Raw genomic sequence first — 21,587 nt, 5'->3', positions numbered from 1 at the left:
GTCACTGGAGCTCCCACAGTCCATCATCTGTGATCGATGACTGACACGCAGCGCCCTCTGCTGGTGGGCGTCGCTCACTGCTGGCGCACTCTGACTGCCGGTTTGTTTACAGATTCACTTAAACATGGCCGCCCTAGCAACCGCACTGTGCACTGCTAAACAATGCTCGGTAGCTATCACATTTACATTTACTGCATTTGTTGTGAAATTTGACGCACCGTATACTTCAGTGGTTGACATTTATATCATGTCAAATGTTTACAGTTGCCAGGGGAAAGCGGGAGAAATGAGGTACAGCTAATCATTGGGTAGCTAATCAGTGCGAGCTAACGTTAGCTTAGTTAAGGGACTGAGAAACTTTGCTTGCTAATGCTAACTTTATGGTTTAGTTTGTGCACACTGTAGCCACCGACACACTGTAGCTAACCCGATGTAAAGTCGTCACGACTTTGTGTAATTATTTTGGAGTTTGCCTGATAGTTTAAAAGATAACTAACTGCTAAGGTTAGCTATAGCTGCCCGAAAATGGATGCGTTACGTTTAGCATGGTTACCAGTGTTGCTATGGTTTCAGACAGCCGATGGATGGCGTGTTCCATTATCGGACGGTTCACAAAGTTGATTGACTTACTGTACACACTCTGAGTTAGTGATGGATATTGGACCTTCATAGTGTTTACCATGAGTGTTTATTCTGTATATTTGAATTTTCATTTTGTGAATGTTTATTTGACTTTAATGCATATCTAGGCACATGCACCCATATCCTAACGTACCTCACTAATTCTGAGAACTGTACTTGGAATCACTGCAATGTATTAGACATTTATCTGCTTTAGAGCTGCACCGATTAATTGTTTGATCAAATTCAACTATTTTGATAAGAGACTGATTGTTTTGGTGAGCAAGAATTTCAAATATTTGCTCATCCATTTGTGATATTTTGGATTGTTGGTTGCACAGAAGAAAAAAAGAAAGCTATCATTGTGGGCTCCGGGAAATGATAAATGTTCATATTTTTTGGACTTATAATAGATTTATTAATGAATTGATATAATTGTTAAAAAAGAACAGATTCATAGTAGTCAGTTGCAGCACTAATCGGCTTGTGTTTTGTGCTTTCTCTAAATGAATATGAGCAGGGACAGGGAGACTCCAGTGTCCAGCAGCCGTGCACATCGTCTCTGGACAGCGTGGATCACAGGCTGGCCAGACAGAAAGCTGTACAGTTTCTCAGGCAAGCTGAGAAGAACAAGAGGCAGTAAGTGAAGCTAGTCAGGGTAATTTCATTATTTCTAGTCTTTCAACACTTCCACTGTAGCGGTACAGTGGGTGAACAGTGAAAAGAAAACGCTACAGTAAATGATATCTAACACTACCATTGACATCTTAATAACTCAACTTCAACTTTGTGAGGAGCTGACAACAGTGTGTTTTCACCCGTCACTGATGTAAACCTTTTTCCTTGTTATTTTCTCAGGATTGAAAAGTTGGAGAAGGAGCGGACGCTGAGCTCTCAGTGCAGAAAGAACGGTTGGACAGATGTGTGTGGAGAACTGGAAGAGTACGAGAAAGTGTTGGAGGATGAAAGAAATGCAGATAGTAAGTCTGTCTTTGCATCGCAGTATGTTTACACTCGAATATAGCAGTGTTTAATGGACTCTGAGGCAGAATTTCTACCATGGTCTATACAATACTCTACTGTGCCGCCATCTCTGACTGCTCCCTGGAAGTGGGACCTGGTCAGCGGGTTCAGTATTTTCTTTGAACTTCTTTTCCTTAGAGCTGAATCTTCAGAAGCAGCTGGTGAAGATTCACAATGGTGTGAGGAAATTTCAGACGCAGCTAACAGATGTGAAGCCGACTCCTGAGTGTAAGTTTAGTATCTAGCAGTGTTTTCTTAAAAAACAATCACACAATTTGAATTTAACTGGTCGTTCAACCATCTTGTGAGACATTCAATCCTTTTTTTCATCATTAATATCAATATTTGAGCCTTTCTGCTTTATCAGTCCAAGAATGCTATTGTAATGGGGTGCACTGTTCTGTAGAAGTGTGGTGATTGTAATATCATGAGAGTACAAATTGAAATAAGATTTTAATAATGTTTCTGCATTTGTGCTTTGGTATTCAGTGATTGAAAGACTGAAGGAAATAATGTCAGAGGTGGAAATCTCAATCAGCACCCTAAAGGAGGAACAGCGGTCATGGTAATGGAACTAGTAACCAAAAAAATAGGAACCCCTATCTAATGTAATGCACCTTAATGAAATAGACCTTCATGAAATAGTATCTTTAACTTAAATATCCATATTTCCTAGACAAAGCAAACAAAAATATAAAACTGTCCAAAAAATTACAAATTGCTTATAACAGCTGTTGATCAGTGTTGTCTTCACACTGGGAATACATTAATGTAATTTAATGAAATTGGCATTCTTTGTGTTTCTCTGCTTCTCCAGTTTGGAGGAACTTTTGAAGGAGGACAGAACATGCAGACAGGAAATCACAGCGTACGAGAAGAAGATTGAAAACTGGAGCCTCGCTGCCAAATCAGACCACAAACCGACCGCCGCTCCGACTGTCAAGGTCCGTCTGCCCTCATCTTCGTTCATCATCTGTGGGATGAAAAGAGGATAGAGAGCGGAGTTTGAGTTATTACTCCCTTTGAGCCTAACATGTTTATGCGCATAAGGTTGTTTCTGAAATCACAAGACAGTTTTTATAATCTGTTTTACGTAGTTGTAGGAGTCGGCAGAAAAATATTTATCTTGCATTATCTTTTCCAAAAGACCAAACACCCCGACAGAGACCTCCCTGCAGAAGTCAGAGCCCTGGAGGTTTTCCTGCAGAAGACAGGAGGCCTTAATGGTGGATGGGACCAATTTGACCACCAAGCCTTCCTCAAAGTAAGACATTATTGTCATTCAGTCTCTGGTTGTAATGTAAACTCATGTTCCTTTACCACCTTTTACTTTCAGATAATTTCCCACAGCCACTAAGCGCCACTCCTTAAAATAACAGCGTTTTGCTTCCAGCCGTAGGTCGACTTTCTGCACGATTCCTGTCCGGCTTAATTCTCATCTGTTTGATTTACAGGCCTGGACAAGGCACAGTGGGCAGCCTGCTTACAGGAAAGAAGCCAAGCTGTACTTGCCTGCTAAAACACTGGAGGAGATAGAGGAACATGAGGACTGGCATCGAGAGCTGATTTCCCTGCAGGACAGAAAGAGAGAGGTAGAGAACTGTGACAGAACATGTATGAACTCAGTGAGAAAGCAAACCAAAGGTCCTCACAAGCTCATGAGAACTGGCGTGAGAAAACGAAGAGGAGGAAAAAGCAACACCTTTCCCTTTCTGCTTCTTGACATCACCTGACTGTATTGAAATCCATGCATGCCAGAATAACACACACAGCTAACAGATTTACATATCTGGCCATTTATATTGTTTTTTGTAGATCTTTAAATTCTGTTAGGACTGATTTGTTCTAATAAGATGTGTATATAATCATCATCATTAAAAAATGGGTGAATTCCAAATCCTATAGCAAGTGACTTATTATCCCACCCTGAATACAGAAAAGAGGAGGAGAACTAATAACCATAAACTATTACACCATCACTACAGTTTCGGTTAAAACCTGTCGCATCTTGTCTTTGATCGGCTCAGAGAACGCCTGCGTCATTCAGGGTGGAGGACACATTTTCTTGAACGGCTGGAAAGTGATTAATAAAATTCAACCTCCACTAAAAGTTATATTCTCATGATATTAATTAGAATCGTCAGTTAGGACTGTCTTTATTCTGTATAAACACGACTAGGATGCTTGCTCAGAAAGAGGTTGTTTTTTGTTTTGTTTTAAGCTGTCTTTTAAATATTTATACTACTTGTCTTCATACCATATTCAGGCTGTCCAGCGGTGGAAAGCCAGCAAGCAGCACGAACGCCAGACCAGGATACAGAGTCAGAAGGAGATGGAGGAGGCAGAAAGGAGAGAAAAGGAGGCCAAGAGCCAGGCCCACCAACACAGGTGGGTCAGAAATAGAAAGGGATAGAAAAGAAAAAACAGAAAGATGAAGTGGAGCAGACACTGATTCCGTGTCAAAAACAGTGAAATGCACTGTGGAGTTGTTATGAGCCACATCTGATGGGCACCTGAAGTGTTGGATTTGTCATCTTAAGTAGGCATTATTTGCTCTTAATGTAGGATTATGTCACCTAAGTTGTTTCAGTGTGTTCAATCCTCTTCTGTTTTAGGGCTGAGGAGGAGAAGAGGGAGGCAGCTCGGCGACTAGAGGAGTGGAGGGAAGATAAGAGAAGGAATGAGGAACGGGAAAAAGAGCAGAGACTGTGTGAGGAGATACAAAGGAGGAGACAGGAAAAGGTGCTTTTTTTGCTGTTTTCTTTTACCTGTTTAGCGGTTATTTATCATCAGCGATAGTGCTTCAGTATTGTTTTGCACTTATCTATGTGTTTATGAATATCTTGTGATTTATTTAGCATGATACACATACAGAGTATATTTTTAGCTTTACCAATCAAAATGGTTTCCGTCCATCAGGAAGAGCGTCGTCGCCAGCTGGAAGTGAAGCTCACCATTGAGGAGCAACTACGACTGAGGAGAGAGCAGGAGGAGGAAGAAGGGAGGAGAAAGAGAGAGGAGGAACAGAGGGAGATAGAGGAGAGGAGAAAGGAGGCAATGCAGGCCATCAAACACTTCAAAGAAAGGGTATGAAACAAGAAGCACACGACCAGTAGGGTTTTGTTATGTGGATTGTAATTTTTGATAGGGATGTGAGATTTTCTCTGCATTTCTGCAGGATCTTCACAAGGTGGAGGCAAAGCTTCAGGAGAAACAGCTGAGGGAAAAAGAGGAAGAGGAGAGACAGAGAAGGATCGCTGCTAAGTTTAAGGAGAAGGTAAAGAACTGTGAACAAGTCAGTCACATATCACAAGATCTGTCAGAATCATTAACAGAAAGAAAACAGTTGATTGGAAAGTGTCTCTGTTTATTTGTTCTTCATTCAGGTGGACAGTCAGGTCAGCAGAGACCCGTCCAGGCTTACCCGTCCCACGAAGGGATGGGACGAGCGAATGAAACACATCGGACCTTCAGGAGGAGGACCTGTGTTCCAGATGTTTCACAGGTCTGATTACCCCTGTGTTCAATACTCATGCCCCTGATCATGAATGTTTGAAGTAAGAATAGGTGATTGCTTGCCAAATAATTGAAATGAATGCTGTTTTGTTGCAGAGCTGTTCCAACTTGGAGACAAGGCCTGTGAGGTGCAGCAGTGAAAGGAAGCCAGCTGAACAGTCCTACACACTGTGACCTCAACACCAGATTATGCCTTTATTTGTATGAGCTGTGCTGTGCTTTGTACAATCTACATTCACAAAATATTTATTTTAAATAAAAGTTTGTGATTAAAGTTTCGTGTTCTCAACTTCTTGTCTCTGTCAAAAATGGTGTACTGGCAGCAGTTGGTGTTATTGGATTTTCAATAACACCATAGCGATAAAATTTATGTGGAATATCAAGAAGTTTTGCTACAATTTAAATCCAAAAAGAAAATCTGTGAGCTCAAACCTCTCTATGCATCCTGATGCAGTGCGAGCTTTTATTTTGAAAAACCAGCGTACCGGAAAAGATTCCTCATAGGTGCGGATGCAAAGATGGCGGAAGAGGAGAGCCAGTTTGAAGAATTTGAGCAAATAGACTTTTTAAGAGATAGACATGTACGATTCTTCCAGAGAACGCTTCAGGTGTTACCCGAGAGATACGCCTCGCTGGAAACAACCAGGTACGTTTACTGGAGTGAAAAACGTCGCTCTTCTTAATTTGTTTTGTTGAGGAACTTGACTAGCATCTAAGCTAGCTGGGCTTCAACCGTATTGAATGGAGGCTGGTGCTACCTAGCTTAGCATACATGCTAATGTCAGTTAGGATAGAGAAGTTATGACATATTCGCTGTTGTACAACAGGAAACGGACAGTCCAGCCGGGCACGACGCCCTGTGAGGATTTCTAGTCAGTGTTACTGGTTTAATTTACAGAAATAAGGCTAATTTAAAGGTAAACTTAAGGCGAATTGGACAGTAAAGTTGGTCAGTTGCCTCTATTGTCAACAAATATCATTCAAGCTGGGCGGAGAACTGACAGCTAAAATAAGTAATTCGATTATCTGCTGATCAGGGTCGTCTATCAAAATATTGTGCTGTTCTGCAATTAATGTGGCTGTCCGATACCTGATTTGTTGCATAGGTCTAACAATGCATTCATTCTTGTATCTTATATATATGTGTACATTTTCGTCCATCAGTATTAAATGAGTGAAAAGTCTTTTATCTGCCTCTTGTTTTCCAGGTTAACGATTATATTCTTCGCCCTTTCTGGCCTGGATGTGCTGGACGCTCTGGATGTGATTGATAGAAATGTAATGATCGAGTGGATCTACTCATTGCAGGTTCTGCCCACAGAGGATCGTAAGTCTCACAACTTCTCACTTTTCCACACCTGACTGTCAGTAAGCTGAGAGTAAATCAGTCAAATCAAGTTTGAAGTAAATGTATAAACTGGCAATAGGTATGACATGATCAAGTTTGAGAGCCACGCTTTGATTCGCTGCTTCATGCCACAGCGACTAACTACATCACAACTAAGGTGGATGTGGTGTGATCACCTCTGGCACACAGGACTTCAAAAACAGATCGTGTCATAAATAACTAGTGTAACAACAATTCTCAGCATAAAAGTGGTTCTTGTGTTCCTTGTTGAACAAATAAAGTTGCGCCTTAAGTAGCTTTTGTAGGTACAGATCTGTCATTTTGCCTGGTCTAAATAGTTTTCACAGCCTCATGGGAACTGTATAAAACAAAATAATCATCGTTCTCTCTCTATAGAAATAGCAGGGATTTGGGATATTTCTGATACCATGGAGAGCAAATCCCAGTGTAATTTTAAGCTTTCTAGAAGGCAGCAGAAAGAAGAGCTCTATAAGAAAAGTCATTGAGGAATAGAGATGGGCGATACAGTGGTAAGCTTAGGAATGGTGCAGCACTAATGCTCTTTATTGCTTTAATGGGCAGACTTGGTGCTGACACTGATATAAATGGTTTCTAATTACCAGGGCAGTGAGTTTAAGTGCGGTGGATTATGGTACATGAATGTGACATCAAGAAAAAGTTGTTCTCAAAGTCCTTCGAACTATTGTTATTTTCTTTGGATTTTGAAGCACAAAGTGACCTCCAGGTGTCCTCCTTGCCTAACCTGTTCCATTTCCACACCTGCTCATCAGAGAAAGTTGGACTCTAAATATTTTAACGACTTGTTTTTTTTCCCTGCCTGTTAACAAGCCACTCTGTGCCATCTGTTTAGATGCCCAGTTAGTTAATTATTCAACACATCAACAGAAATCATGTTGGGATAGACGCGCTTGATTGGTCTCACTTTTGCTGCTGCCATATGTTGGCGTCTGGCAGTTTCTCTGTCATTAGGTGGGAAAATACAGCTTGGGAGGCACTTAAAATTTCACAGTGTATCATCAGTATGGAGATACATTTTTTGTTTGAAGCTGTTGAGACTTTTAGCAGTTGTTGCTGTCCAGTGCAGTGCAGGTGCATTGAATTAATTAATCTGTATAGGGCAAGTTAATCTATGTAAAATGTGTGTCTGCCTCTATGCCAGAAGACACCTGTCCCTGATGATGATGGAGGTGCAATTTTGAAAGGAGACCGTTTTGTTTTCAACATTAGGATGCCGATAACACATGAATAATCTAGATGTGATCTGGTATGAGCATACCACTTCCTATCATTATTGCAATGTGATCAATGTATTGTAAACCTCTCAGTATGTCAGAGGTGGTGATATGAGGTGTGACACATCTAAAAATAGTGTACGGTTGTCATGTGTTGTAATCGGCGTTTGTGGCATGTTTTGTATTCTTTGCAGTATGATGGTGTTTTACTCGTGCAGTTCTGCTGCAGTAGGTTATGTTTTTACTGTGGCCAATAGATGGCAGCAGGACACTCTTTTAGTCCTGAGCAACTTTGCAGGACCTTGCTGAAGGTCAATACAAACATGATGTTCAACCTAGTTTGTGAGACAGTGAGTGAACCAGAGTAGTGCTTTCTTGTTCCAGAGTTTCTTGATGTTTATCAGTATTTAATGTGAAGTATATCTTACATTTCTGCCGGTCTCTTCTGTCTTATTTTCTTCCAGAATCTAACCTAAGTCGCTGTGGGTTTCGAGGATCGTCACATATTGGTATTCCTTACAGCACTAAGGTACTGCCCCTCCTTCTTCCAGCAGTGTCTTTAGATCCTTAATTTGACAGAACGTTGTGTGTTGTAGGACTGAACAATTAAACAAAATATTATCATAATCTCAATTTCCAAATCGCAGAAGCGGCCATTTTTTGTTAAAGGCAAGATTTTTGACAAAACGGCATTTAAATGAGGTAGCTGCAGATGTCCTGACCTGCACATTTTGTTCTCTAGATGTAAGAAGACATGTTCAGTACAGACGCCAACATCATCATGATATTAATATTTTTAAGTCTAAATGAAAATTGTGATGTAGAAAATGATCATATCAACTGATCCCAAATCATCACAATCACAATATCTGTCAAAATATTAGCAGTTTTGATGTTTTTATTCCAAAAAGTGCAGCTCCAGTGTCTTTATGTAAAAGTGTCCCCTACCTTTGCATTATTCCAAAGAAGATAATTTAGGGTTTTTACGGCTGTGATCCCATGTCTTTTTTTTTTCTATTTTTTTCCATTTGCATTAATCCCTCTCAAAATATTTAGATTTTTAAGCCATTTCAGTCATTATGCCAATCTGTTTTGTCACATCAGGGGGTCTGGGCCATTCCCAGTTTTATGAGCATCATCCCAGCAGCAGTAATATTACAAGTCATTTTAACAGATGTTTTTTGACACGTGGCATTACTTCTCTATCTGTGGAGACATGGTTTTTGATGTAACGGCTTTGCCAACACGAGTCATTTCCCTAAACTGTGGTCTATTTAAGCTGTCTGTGGATGGCTAAATACTTGATCTGTTTAGTCGTATTATTGTTTTTAAACTGCTTTTTTCCTTTAAATATCCATTTGAAAACTACTATCTTTTGTTGCATCACGATTGTAGGATTAATCTCATTTTTCTATCTTCTTCAGGGTCCAGGTGTGCTCCATCCATATGACAGCGGCCATGTAGCCATGACATACACTGGGCTGTGCTCTCTGCTGATACTGGGAGACGACCTGAGCCGGGTCAACAAACAGGCCTGTCTGGCTGGTCTCAGAGCACTGCAGCTGGAGGACGGCAGGTCGGCACACACAAATCTGCACTGGCACTTTTTACTCTGACTCAAATACACCTGAGGTCATGTGAACACTAGCACACTTCATGTGGACTGACATTAACTCTGAATATAGAAGCTGAGCTAATTTTCAACAGTTTGTGTAACCCTCCGGTCCTCGTGGCTTCCTGCGTCTGTCTGTTCTCTCGCTTCCAGTTTCTACGCAGTGCCAGAAGGAAGTGAAAATGATATACGGTTTATCTACTGCGCAGCCAGTATCTGTTACATGCTGGACGACTGGTCAGGCATGGACATCCAAAAGGCCATCGAGTACATCCGTGGAAGTTTGGTGAGTAGATGTTAAAAGTGAAAAAAGAGGTTGGGGATAATGTGACACTGTAAACAATGAGACCTACTGTATATTCAAGGCCAACAGGACTGCCCCCTAATGGTTCAACCTCTGTTTGTGCATCATTCAAAGCAGTGCCTCTACACTTGAATGGGAGGAATAGGCCACCCACCTTCAGTAGGTGGCACTCTGCCTAGAAATAATTCATTTATAATAGATGGAGGGGGGGTGAGCAGTTCGTCGTGGTCTTAAAGCTGTAGCACGAGTTTTTCCACCCCACCAGAAGGAAAACAGAGAACAACATGTTCCAAGTGACTGAGTGATGTTTTTTTTTGTCAGATTGTTGAGTGATGTTTAACTCAACCCTTACTCCAGCCTCCATGTTTGTATTTTTTTTTCATTGGATATGGGTTACACACACCAAGTCTGTTTTGAGGTATTGTCTTCACACCGTTCAGGGTCCCATTCATCTCTAAACTTTAGCTTATTTCAAGCCTGACATTTAACACAGGAGTGTTTCATTACATAGTTTCATTATTGTGTGCAGGGTGTGTTTGGATCTCTCTCACACCCAGACACACACGAGAGAGAGAGGGAGGAAGAGCACCGTTCATTAGTTAACAGATAACTGTGAATCATATCTGAGGACTGTAGTTATCCACTGGCCACATGCTGGTGGGTGGATTCCAGAAATGTCCTTGGCAATGCAAGTTAGTTGTTGGTGAACGTAAATATACAGAAACCACCAGATGATGGGTGGTTGTGTGTCTGTGTGAGTGTGTATGTGGAACAGTCCTGGAACAGTAGACAAGTTTACCAGCCACACTGAAGTTTGACTTACATTTGTGTGGCGCCGGGTTTCCAACCAACCAACCTTATTGTTGTGGCCCGATCAGACCAGACACACAAGCAGCAAGGACTCAACCTTGTTGTATTATTTTTGGCAGTTGTATTTTTGTTTTGTTGCCTCAAAACTTTTCACACATCAAAATTCTGATTTCAGCCACTTAAATGTGAATATTTTCTGGTTTCTTTAATCCTCTGTGACAGTAAACTGAATATACTGGACAAAATAAGACATTTGATGGTGACATTTCAGAGAGCAAACAGCTTATCAGTGAATCAAGGAAATAAGCAAAAGATTAACAGCTAATGAAAATAATCGTTGGTTGCAGCCGTATTTGTGACTTGACAAGTACGATCAAATGGAATAACACATCACATATGAGCAGTTTTATAGTCTGCACAGTCTGTTTAAACAGCTGAGAAAGGATGTTCTTTTTTTTTCATACATAAATTTTGTAAAGGGTTGAGTATGAATACATGAATGGAATCAATGTAGGCAGTTCAGCCTCCCCTCACACTAATCTCTTTCATTAGCCTTTTGTGCCAGATGAAGTATTGCTTGTAATTAAATGGCTTTTTCTTTGTGCTCTGCGCAGTCCTACGACAATGGGTTCGGCCAGGGAGCAGGGCGAGAGTCACATGGTGAGTACGATCATCTTCTCATGCTGTGTACTTGGATGAGAGAAATGTGAGTTTGCAGGCTGAACGCTCATCAGGTGGGTCAGGCCTGTGGGTCGGTGAAAGATTACAGCCCAGATTTAAAAGTTTTATTAATATCATTTTGATTTACAAGTCAGAGGGTTCATGTGGGATCAAAACGTTTGTGGGTGCGTTGGCGCTGCCGTGGCTGAGGGCATGAAAGTGGCTGATGGGAGTAACTGGTTTAAAGGATTAGCGGGTAAAATCTCCGTAGATACATTGTCCTATTTAATCCCTCCCCCACTCAAATTAAACCTTATTATTCTGACACAAAAGCTTTCCTCCTACACACACACACTCACACGTTGCGAAGCACTGCTTGGAACACATCCACAGTCACCTTTTTGACACAGTAAAAGGTAGCATTGTGAACGTAAAAATTAAATCCATAAACTTTAAAAACCGCTAGAAGGGATCCCAGAGCATTTCCCTCCATGTGATAAATTCAACTTCTATGATTACAGGCTTCATTGAGAATCCGCTCTCTTCTGCAAGCCAGCCGGCTCTCTGTCTGAGGGCTGATTACACATCAGTAGAGATATACAGTAGATGCCCATTACCCATCCGCCCTTGAAGTGTGTGTTTGTTCAGCAGCGAGACCTCCCACACTGTGAGCAAGAGACTCTCTTACACTGTTTTTGTAGATAATTGTGTTTGAGCCACTGAAACGTGGTGTTGCAGAAGCTATTTTCCAGGGAAAGAAGATAACTTTCTCTGTGTTTTCAGCGTTGGGCTTTTATCTCACCACTGTAATTCCAGTATTTTTCTCTTCCATAGGCTATGTAATCTTTTTTTTCAAGACTGCTATTTTTTAAAGTAAATACACTTAAAAATGCCCAATATTTGGATTCCATGAATAATAATAAATTCTATGAATAATAATAAATTGAATCATCATAGAAATAGTGCTAAAAAGCTGCTTTTCACTTTTGTTTCAAACATATTTGAATTGATAAAAAACACATACCTGATCCCAACTTGAAGTTATAGTGATGTGTTATTTGGAGTAAGTTATGTGGATTCCCCACACTTGTTTGATCCAGATCTGTATTTATCCCCTCGGATCTTCCTGTGCCTCCAGCATATAGCGAGCCAGACACGGTTGATTGGAGGCGAGTGTAACACGTCGGCAGATTTACACCCCTGACCCACACATTTCACCCCACCTTGTCTTTGTTTTTTTTATCCGTCACACACGAACACACACAGAGATAAGCAGCCAGGCCTGCTGGTAATGTTAAGGGATGAGTTAAATGCATGGTGCTAAAAGAAGCACTTGACAGTTGATGGATAACTGCTGCTTGTGGCTTTACTGATAAAAGCCTGTCATCAATTACAAACACACACACACTCATGTTTGTATGACTGCAGCTGTAAAGATGCTCTGCATTCAGTTCCTGCCTGAACCATCTTTATTTCACTCAAGAGAGAGTTGGTACCGGTTCGATACAATTTCAGAATCAGGTGCTGATGCAGACGTAATCGGACATCGGCCTTGTGTCTCCTGTCCAGATTCCTTAGATGGACTGATTGTCACTTTCCTGTTGCACAGTCGCTGTGGTGTAGTTTGCTTTTTCCACCCCTGTTTGTATCTAACACCTATTTAACCTGTTGACTGAATTGCTTTGGAATGCATTTAAATTTAATACATTTTTTGCTCATTAGAAATGCTGTGCTCCTTATGTGACCTTACAGACAATAACAGCAACTTTAACGAAGACAATAATGAGCATAGTTAAAAGAGTATATTCAGGAAAAGAAGAGCTCTGGCATTGGCATCAGTAAATGTCCAAAATCGTAACGCAGTTGAACAAAAGTAGATGGTTTATCTCCACATGCATCTCTCCTCAAAAGTGGCCAGTCGTTGTGCAGAAAAGCATGTAATGACAGCAGTGTTTTTCTGTTTCATATAAACATACGGTCGCGCCACGTCGTGATTTCCAAAGGAAAGGTGTAAAGTCAGAGTAGCAGCATGCTAATCAAATATTTGGCAGTAAAAGCGCCCACATGCAGACACTCTCTATTTTTACTCCAGCGTCCTGTCATCATCAAGAAGTGGTCGTTCATGAAAACATGTCAGGGTGAACCACTGCAACTGCGGTTCAGATTTAATACATTGTCAGACATTAGTCGTCTAATCTTATTGGATTCTATTTGTGTTACAAATGTACCTGCTATTTGTGTGTACAGGTGGCTGGACGTACTGCGCCATAGCCTCTCTGTGTCTGATGGGTCGACTGGAGGAGGCGCTGAGTCAACGGGAGCTGGACAGGATCCGGCGCTGGTGCATCATGAGGCAGCAGACCGGCTTCCACGGGCGCCCCAACAAACCTGTAGACACATGCTACTCCTTTTGGGTGGGAGCTACACTAGAGGTACGGACGGGTGTAACAGACACAATCATGTATTCACTCACAAACTCCTGCCTGTTTCAGCATGTCAGCGCGTTTAACTGTTTTACCACAGAGTTTCTGCACTTTTGCAGCATTTTTTCACGTGTAAGAACAGATGAAAGAGGAGTTTTGCTCTCTGTTCGCTCTGTCTAAACTGCCTGGCATAATCCAAAATCCTTAATCCCCCCAAAAAACCTGTGAGCAAACCTTTCATCATGTGGGTCATAACTATGCCAGAGGTACCATCCATGCACACGCATGGTCCAGCAGCTAAACTGCAAACAGATATGAGTAAGCCAGGAAAACACAATGCCGGAAAACTGTGAATTTCTGGGTCAAACCTGAGCCAGAGGGGCAAACGAGCACACTCATACAAAATATTTCTATATGGCAAAAGTGCAAAATGGCAAACAGTGAGGTGCGATGTTTTCTCTACTTGTATCCTTACATAAGGAGAATATCAAGTATTTCATTATTGATTCGCTTCAAATCAAATGTAATAATGAGAATTGTCTCACTCTTACAACACAACCTGCTCAGCATTGTAGGTATTTAAATCTTTATATCACTTGTATATAGGATTTTAAACTTTAAAAATAACTACTTGAAAATAATGAATCAGCTGAGCATGTCTTTAACATATTGTATTAACAGCTTTCTGATTTATATCTGCTTGGTTTTCATGTTTGCTCCCAAATGTCATCATAGTAAAACTTCTCCCTCATTCGCTTCCTTTTCTCTGTCACTCTTCCTCCCACCACTTCCCCTCCTGCTCCAGCTGTTAGACGTGTTCCAGTATACGAACTTCGACAAGAACAGGAGCTTCATCCTGTCTACGCAGGATCGGTTAGTGGGAGGATTTGCCAAGTGGCCGGACAGCCATCCAGGTAAAAAAAAAAAAAGAAAAAAAGAGTGGACTTGAGGTGCCTGTCACAGGAACATGTTGCAGGAGAGGCTCACAGTAATCAGAGGGGTTCCAGATAAAAAGACAACACTGGAAAGCCAATTACAGAATGCTGCCACTGTTCTTTATGTGGGTCTTGCGTCACTGTTGCTGTTCTGTCAAAGCATAAGAACACAACTCCTGTTTACCTTTTTATTACTGCGGTTAAGGCTGCAGAGTTATGTGGTTGAAAGGCATGTTTACTGTCCTTGTGGTAGAAACAAAAACCCTATCTACATCACGGTTGCTGTTCATCGTATTGTTGTGGTTTTCAGTTGGTTCAAAGGACAAAAAGATGAAGGAATGAAGCAGTTTCACTTTTTTCTCCCTCTCTCTTTGGGCGGAACAGTTTGTCCCGTGCCCTCCACAGGTGCGTGGAGGTCAGGGTGGAGTTGCGGTTGGCAGTTTTTACTTGAGATCAATGGAAAAGCTTTTGTAACCCTAAACTTCAATGGTGCGCATGCTTGTGTGCGTACGTGCCCTCGTGATGTGTAATTGATGAGGCGATTGTTCGTAGGTAGCCCGAGGACACAAGAGATCGAGCTCCTCATGTTACAGGAACAAGGCAGGGAAGATAGGCTGCAAGAAACAATGAGGCAAAACAGATGCTGCATTGAAAACGCTGCGGAAATAAAAGGGGCCCTTTTTGGGAAATGGGTACAGATAGCATTTTGCTCGAACAGTATAGTCATCATGTAATGCTACTGATATGCAGGAACTGGTTTGGGAAGATAGGAGGGGAACAGTGACATAAAAAGAGCTGTGGGTTCAAAAGAAGAGCAAAGGAAGGTTCTGCGTATTGAACCAGCAGATAATTTCCCAAATTCAGCCAAGTGTTGCTGAACGTTCGACACAACCTGTTTCTTTCACTTAAGAGTTCAAAATGTCAGCTGTCATGTTGGAAACAGGTTGGTAAACGTAGAGACAGAGAGGTCCAAATTTCAGTCTCAAGTGATTAAATGTAGTTTCAATAAAAACATCTGCTCTCATTAAACAGACCCACAGCTTGTTTTATGGTCTGAAGGCTGTAAAAGTGTCTGAATAGTTGCCCCAAATAATGAAGGCAGATCAAAATATCATAAGAATTAGCCGCTCTTGTAAAAAGTCATGTGTTCTCAGATTGGGCTTTATGATTTACAGCTATGTGATACCAAATGCACAAGTTCCATCTTGACAAACAGTTTTTGTTGAAGCGATCCTACTTGATCAGCACTGCTGTCTTGAGCCCTTTGCTTCATCAGATCCCTAATCCTTAATATATCTGTAGTATCTGTGCCTTTTTTTAATAAACCCAGCAGCAGCTATCGTGACCAGAATTTGTAGCTCGGTTCTTCTGGTTAGTGAAATGATCCGACGGTGGTACATTTCCTCACAATAATGATGCATGTTAAGAGGGACTGCTTTATATATGTCAAAATCAATATTTTCATAATTATTGCTGTCATTGTGTCATTTTTGGTCACAGTAGAAGCCGACTGTGCTCTACTTTCCCAGCACTAAATGTCCGATTGACAAAGTTCGGGACTACCTGGTGAACAGTGGAGCGCTTAGCAGCTAAAGAGCCAGATATTTCCCTCGGGAGTTGGTAGGGACCCACAAACAGAACTAGAAGAGAGTGAATATCAGAATTTCACCAAGTAGACAGAAACACAACCCTGGGTGAATGAACATGTTTCTCTGTTACTGCTGGATGTGGAAATAAGACACAATTAGCTAACAGCTCCATCTGTACTCACTTGAAAGCTGATGATATGTCAGTGTTGTGTTCATACGTGGCTAAAACATCAGTCATTACAGGCTTTGTTTTTTTTTTCTAATGACACATTTGTCTCACTAGTTGCACTGGAGCGCACAATTTTTTCATTGAGGTGCAACAAAAAATAAATTTAGACTTATTTCATAGTGTAAATGATTGTAAACAGGAAACATCTCACTTGTTTAAAAAATAAACCTGTACATCTCAGACACACTGTTGCAACCAATGAAAGTGTTTAGTTTAGTTGTGCTTGATAGTTTTTTGGGTGCATGATAGTCCAGTGTAGTCGCACCCTGGAGCCACTGCACATATGAACCATAACTGTACCGATAGTCTGGTGTCAACTATTAGATGAAGGGGATAGACTCCTTATTGTTTATGTTACACCCTCCTCTATTGGACTGATCGACAGTGAGTTCTGAAGGTGGTTAACGATGTAGTATTCTGATAAAAATCATTAGATAAATAGCCAAGACTCAGGAGTCCTGCTGGGCAGCAGTTCAGTATCATCATTCAGTGAATATCAGTAGACCGACATCGTGATCTCGTTAATGCAGGTTGTCCAAATAATTATCTGAATGAGCTGTATTGTAAAACACATTTGATTGCGTCATGTGTCCATTTTGTTTCCACGCGTAAAGATTTGTGATCTGAATCTAAATTGAACAATAGTCTTGTAAATCAGATCTGGCCTCCAGACCTTGGAACCAGTCCAGACATCTCTTCTGTCCAACCTTGAGTTTGAGTCCTGATTGATGCTGCTAATGGTGCTTTGATTGATTCTGATGTCTGCGTCCAATGATCTGTCATTTCATTATAATTCAATTACTGCTCCATTTACTGGCCTGTGCAGCTCTTACTCCATTCCCAGGGGAGGAAAGGGGCAATGGGGCCATCCTATATGCATTATTTATTACATCTTAAAGGAGCAGTACAACAAAAACAATCCTACTGCATGATGTGTTTTATTATTTTTTTTATAGGAAATTAGATTTATTGTGTTATTGATTCAGTAATGGAGGGTGAGGTGACAAACGCCATCCCCGTCTCGGCTCTGCTCAGGTTTACAGACCTGTCAAACGCAGGTGCTTCTGCTGTGATGCATGTTACCATCTCTGACCTAGTTTCCCCTCCTTTTTCCCTTCCTCACTTCCTACCTCCTTCTCTCCCATTTCCCGTCTGCCAGACCCTCTCCATGCCTACTTAGGGCTCTGTGGTCTGTCTCTGATCGGGGAGCCCAATCTGAGGAAGGTCCACGCAGCTCTTAACATCACCCAGAGAGCCTTTCAGCACCTCCAGCAGCTGCAGCAGACATGGAAGGACAGCACCGGCAGCTGCAGCAGACAGCACTGACAGCGGGATGATCCACAGCTCTGCCTTTGAACAGGTTCAGTAACAGTAGTCAGTCAAAGGCAATTGGACTCCTGCTTCAGGTCTGGAAGATGTTTTTTGGCCCCCCTCATCTGAGAGGCCTCCTCATTTCCGGAACCTGAACGTTTTTTTTTTTTTTAAGACTCCAGTTACAAAGAGTAACACTGCAGAGCTCATTTTAAGTGACTTTTCTGTTGAGCAATACACGCCACACCTTTTTTTTTGGCTGCCTTTTTATTAGTAGACTGTAGTAAATAACAATGTGCATTTTGGTTTGTGAGAGTAACATAATGTGCCAGAAAGTCAAATGTGAGTCACTGGAGACTTGAAGAAATTCGAGATGCCTCAATTTCTTTTTAGATAGTGATGTTTGGGAAGCTTCCTGCTCCTAGGCCTCATCGTGATAGTCAACAAACTCAGTGTGCTGTAAACCCGTCTAGCCGAGGATGAACGCAACTGAGGAACATCCTGAAAGTAAACGTCATTCACAGTTAGAGGACAAACCCTCAGGAGCAAACATCTAAATTCCGGTTCTGGAGTAACTGGCAGCTTCAGTATCTGAAGTTTTGTTTAATATTATTTGAATCAACTGGAAATACTTTGCCATAGCTTAATAACGTCTCTTACGTGCTTAAATAGAACAAATATTTCCTCATTTTTGTTCACAGAAAAGTAGGTTTGAACAAGATCATATGTTTCCTTTAGATCATCCCTACGTTGTTAACAAAAACCACTCCCGAGGCTTCATCCTCCCTGTACAGTATTTTTTTTTTGCCTCTCTGCCCTCCTAACATCTCCATCCTTACAAAGCCTCGCGCTCTGCAGTCCCGAAGGTGCTACCAGCCCTGCAGGTGAACTCTCCCGTGTCTCTCCCTTCAGTTTCACCACTGCAGGCTTTGTTTATTCAGCGATCAAGAGAGATTAAAAATGATAATAGAACTGCTTAGGTGAAATTCATGGCAAAGTCGGCTGAGAGCCAACAATCACCCCAAAGGCCAAATCTACGACTTATTTATCGTTGAGAGAGGATTAAAGAATGAGTTTCGCTGCAGGCCTTATCATCCCAGATCACAGAGAATGTAATTTAGTGTTCTCGTTTTTTCTTGAGGCTAATAAAAAAATAGCTTGGGCCTCTTAGGAGAATTTGGTAAGAGGAGGAAAATCCCTTCCTTCAAAGTAGCCGTCAAATTTAGGCGCAGATCCCCTGACTCCTGCACCCTGAACTGATCTGAGCTGTACTCCTTCACCATACCCCTGCAAGGCACCAGCTAGCCTTAAATCAATAGGAGACAGATAAGACGGTGGTAGCATAACTTGGGGAAATATATTCTTTTTGAACAGCACTGGGAATTTACTTGTTATTTTCAGAGACAGAAAGGACGCGGGGCAGAAACAAAGAACAATGAGCAGAATGTGTTGCAGAGAGGAAATGATTATTTTCCAACGTGCCGGTCACTTCCCTCCGAGTCCTAAATAGTCGACCATTGTCTGCACAGATGCTCACAGGCGTTAAAGCCACTCGCAGCTCTTAAAAGCCACCTCGCTCACGGCCTTCCTGAGCTGAGATACAGGTCGGAAATTTATGCTTTTAAATCCTGATAAGCTCCAAAAAGATGATGACATTCTCATTTGAGTTGTTCCTCCTGCCCTCTCACCACATCGCTGCTCTGATCCCCCCGCCTCCTCCTGCTGAAGCCACACCCTTTCATTATAAGAGCGCTGTCACGGCGAACACCTGCTCCTTGAGATGACGAGCAAGGGAAGAGACAGTATCACAGCAGGTCAGAAATACAGCGGCCTGTCTGCAACATGTTACCTGTGGGAGTCCACTGCGTTTAGCACCAGTTCTGACTGGATATTAAAATTATATGGCCCCCGCGGTTTCCGTCCCGCCGTCTAAAATGAAGCTGTACCTGGCCTCGTCTCCTTTCCTGCCAAGCTCCCCCTCATTTTTAGAAAGCAGGACAGGCAGACAGAGGAAAGGAGAGAAGAGGGGGGGAGAGGTGAATAAATAAATCATCTGACCCATCCATTATTGAACAAAAGCTGTCGGAGTCTGGAATCTCCTCTCTTGAACCCCAACCAAACCCCCCAGTGTTATATAGCCTTGTTTTGGTGCAAAAACATTTGCTTTGTAGCCAACTGCATCCTGCGTTGGTGTTTTTGTTTTTATATTTCTGTTTTTGCTTAAGACAAAAGACTTTGCTCCAGGTACTCTTGCTGATCTTGTAGACTTCTGTGTTTTGTTTTTTTCTTGTTTGTTTCTCTTACAAACATTTTGTAAGATCACCACAAAATGTTGATTTCACCTTTGCAAAGGTTCACATATGACTTTCATCGCCGCTGCTGAATCGAGCCTCAGACTCACAAATCTTGTGATACTACAACCTCAAAAAAAATGTGTTATAGATTTTGTCATTTAGTAGTTTTGCTGTTATCAATTTTCTTTACTTAGTTACGAAATGATCTAAATCTGAGACGTCCTGAGTGAGAAATGTCCTCCATGAATCTTCTGAAGTGACTTTCAACTGCTCACACAACCTCCTTCGCCGTGGTTCTGTCCTTAGCGTACGTAGGCCAAGTCATTTAGCGAGACTACTCACTTAAACTTAAACTCTGAAATGTGCCTCATGTCGTGTTGTTCTGGGTCACCGCTCCTTGAATGCTCTCTCTATCTACGGCATGCTTAAATTGGGCTCTGCTTGGCTGTTTTCTATCAGGAAGGACACTGGATACAAGTGTTCTCTGGAGGGGATGGACGAAAGGTGTTCACTAAGTCCTTGTTAACATTCAGAAAGTGGAACACCTACTTTGTGAATGATTGTTCCTCCGCCTGAGCCTGACTGGTAGAGGTCATTTTTACCAGAACCTGGCTTTGTCTGTTCTCATACGGAAGGAGGAATTCACTGATACACAACTGGTAGATGCTTAATCAACTATAAAAAAAGGACGATGGAAGATTTGGTGGATGGATCTGCCAATGCAGTATATCACGTCACCTTTTATTTTTTTTGTTTGTTGCTGTAACGCACTGCAGTCTCACAGCATGAAAAGAGGCGACCGTGGCAGCGTGGCTTTGTGCTTTCAGGATGACTGCGGTGGCGGCTGTCTTTCGGACGGTCCAGAGATGTGAAAAGATGCGAGCGGAGATCTTGAAGTGTTATGGAAATGCGGCCAAAATGCCACATATAGTCAACCGTGAACCCTTGCTCTGTCATCGACTAATATACATAATGTAATAATAATAAAAAAAAATGTAACAACTGTAATGGAATTTATTTTTTCTATGCTTTGTAGAAATATTGAGTGTAGATAAATATGTAAATGTCTATAAATATGTGACCTCTATTGTGCAAGTGCTCAAGATGACAACATGTTTACAGCTACATCAGTGAGCCGGTGAGAGGAGCTGGATATGCAAATTGTTGATATGTGGTGTATTATAGTACCTCGGCTTTCAGAAATTGAGGACAGTGGTGTTGATGCTAGCTTGGCGGTGCATACTGTATTTATGGTGATTAAAAAAAAAAACACATACTAACTTTTACAAGTGTTCTCGTCGCGGTGTGTTTATTTGTGTGGGACTCTGTACATTGCTTTATTTAGGCCCAACAACACTCCGAGTTTCGTCCATACATACGCACCAGAACACGCATACCACATGGCCTCTCTCACAGACTTAGGCATGGTCACACGGCTGCTCTCCACAGTTTCTTTCTGGACATTTCTACAATGTCATGTCATATCCGCCTCAGGAGAGGTGGAGGAGGGCTTGTCGGCAGTGTCTCAGCTGGGAGAGGACGGCTGCTAATCTGACAGATAACTGCCGTTCCAAAATTTGTAAGCGTGACACCAACATGATTTTTATGAGCCGTCAGGTTTTTTTTCAGACGTGCTTGTGGCGACAAAACCAGGTATTT

At 41.7% G+C, this 21,587-nt stretch overlaps 2 protein-coding genes across 4 annotated transcripts; both read left to right on the top strand.

The window, feature by feature from the left end:
* Positions 1 to 38: 38 nt before the first annotated feature.
* LOC119018909 (coiled-coil domain-containing protein 112) lies at positions 39 to 5,438 on the top strand. Of its 3 annotated transcripts, XM_037096932.1 has the most exons (15): positions 69 to 169; positions 265 to 291; positions 1,142 to 1,260; positions 1,480 to 1,601; positions 1,783 to 1,872; positions 2,134 to 2,209; positions 2,462 to 2,588; positions 2,792 to 2,908; positions 3,099 to 3,236; positions 3,911 to 4,032; positions 4,260 to 4,386; positions 4,564 to 4,731; positions 4,823 to 4,921; positions 5,031 to 5,149; positions 5,257 to 5,438. In XM_037096932.1, exons 1-15 carry the CDS (start codon positions 125 to 127, stop codon positions 5,285 to 5,287), a joined length of 1,527 nt encoding a protein of 508 aa, XP_036952827.1. In that variant the 5' UTR covers positions 69 to 124; the 3' UTR covers positions 5,288 to 5,438. The 3 variants fall into 3 exon arrangements, with proteins under 3 accessions (XP_036952830.1, XP_036952827.1, XP_036952829.1); XM_037096935.1 differs by lacking the exon at positions 265 to 291 and having other exon boundaries at positions 39 to 169; XM_037096934.1 differs by lacking the exon at positions 265 to 291 and having other exon boundaries at positions 81 to 169; positions 1,139 to 1,260.
* A 240-nt stretch (positions 5,439 to 5,678) lies between these two features.
* pggt1b (protein geranylgeranyltransferase type I, beta subunit) lies at positions 5,679 to 21,214 on the top strand. Its single transcript, XM_037098532.1, has 9 exons — positions 5,679 to 5,806; positions 6,369 to 6,487; positions 8,226 to 8,290; positions 9,186 to 9,337; positions 9,527 to 9,659; positions 11,102 to 11,147; positions 13,395 to 13,579; positions 14,376 to 14,484; positions 17,483 to 21,214. The coding sequence occupies exons 1-9, from the start codon at positions 5,679 to 5,681 to the stop codon at positions 17,647 to 17,649; spliced, it is 1,104 nt and encodes a 367-aa protein (XP_036954427.1). The 3' UTR covers positions 17,650 to 21,214.
* Positions 21,215 to 21,587: the final 373 nt, after the last annotated feature.

This window comes from Acanthopagrus latus, chromosome 5 (assembly GCF_904848185.1).
Source record: "Acanthopagrus latus isolate v.2019 chromosome 5, fAcaLat1.1, whole genome shotgun sequence".
In the NCBI taxonomy this organism is placed as follows: domain Eukaryota; kingdom Metazoa; phylum Chordata; class Actinopteri; order Spariformes; family Sparidae; genus Acanthopagrus; species Acanthopagrus latus.
This window is presented reverse-complemented; position numbering and strand designations above follow the sequence as displayed.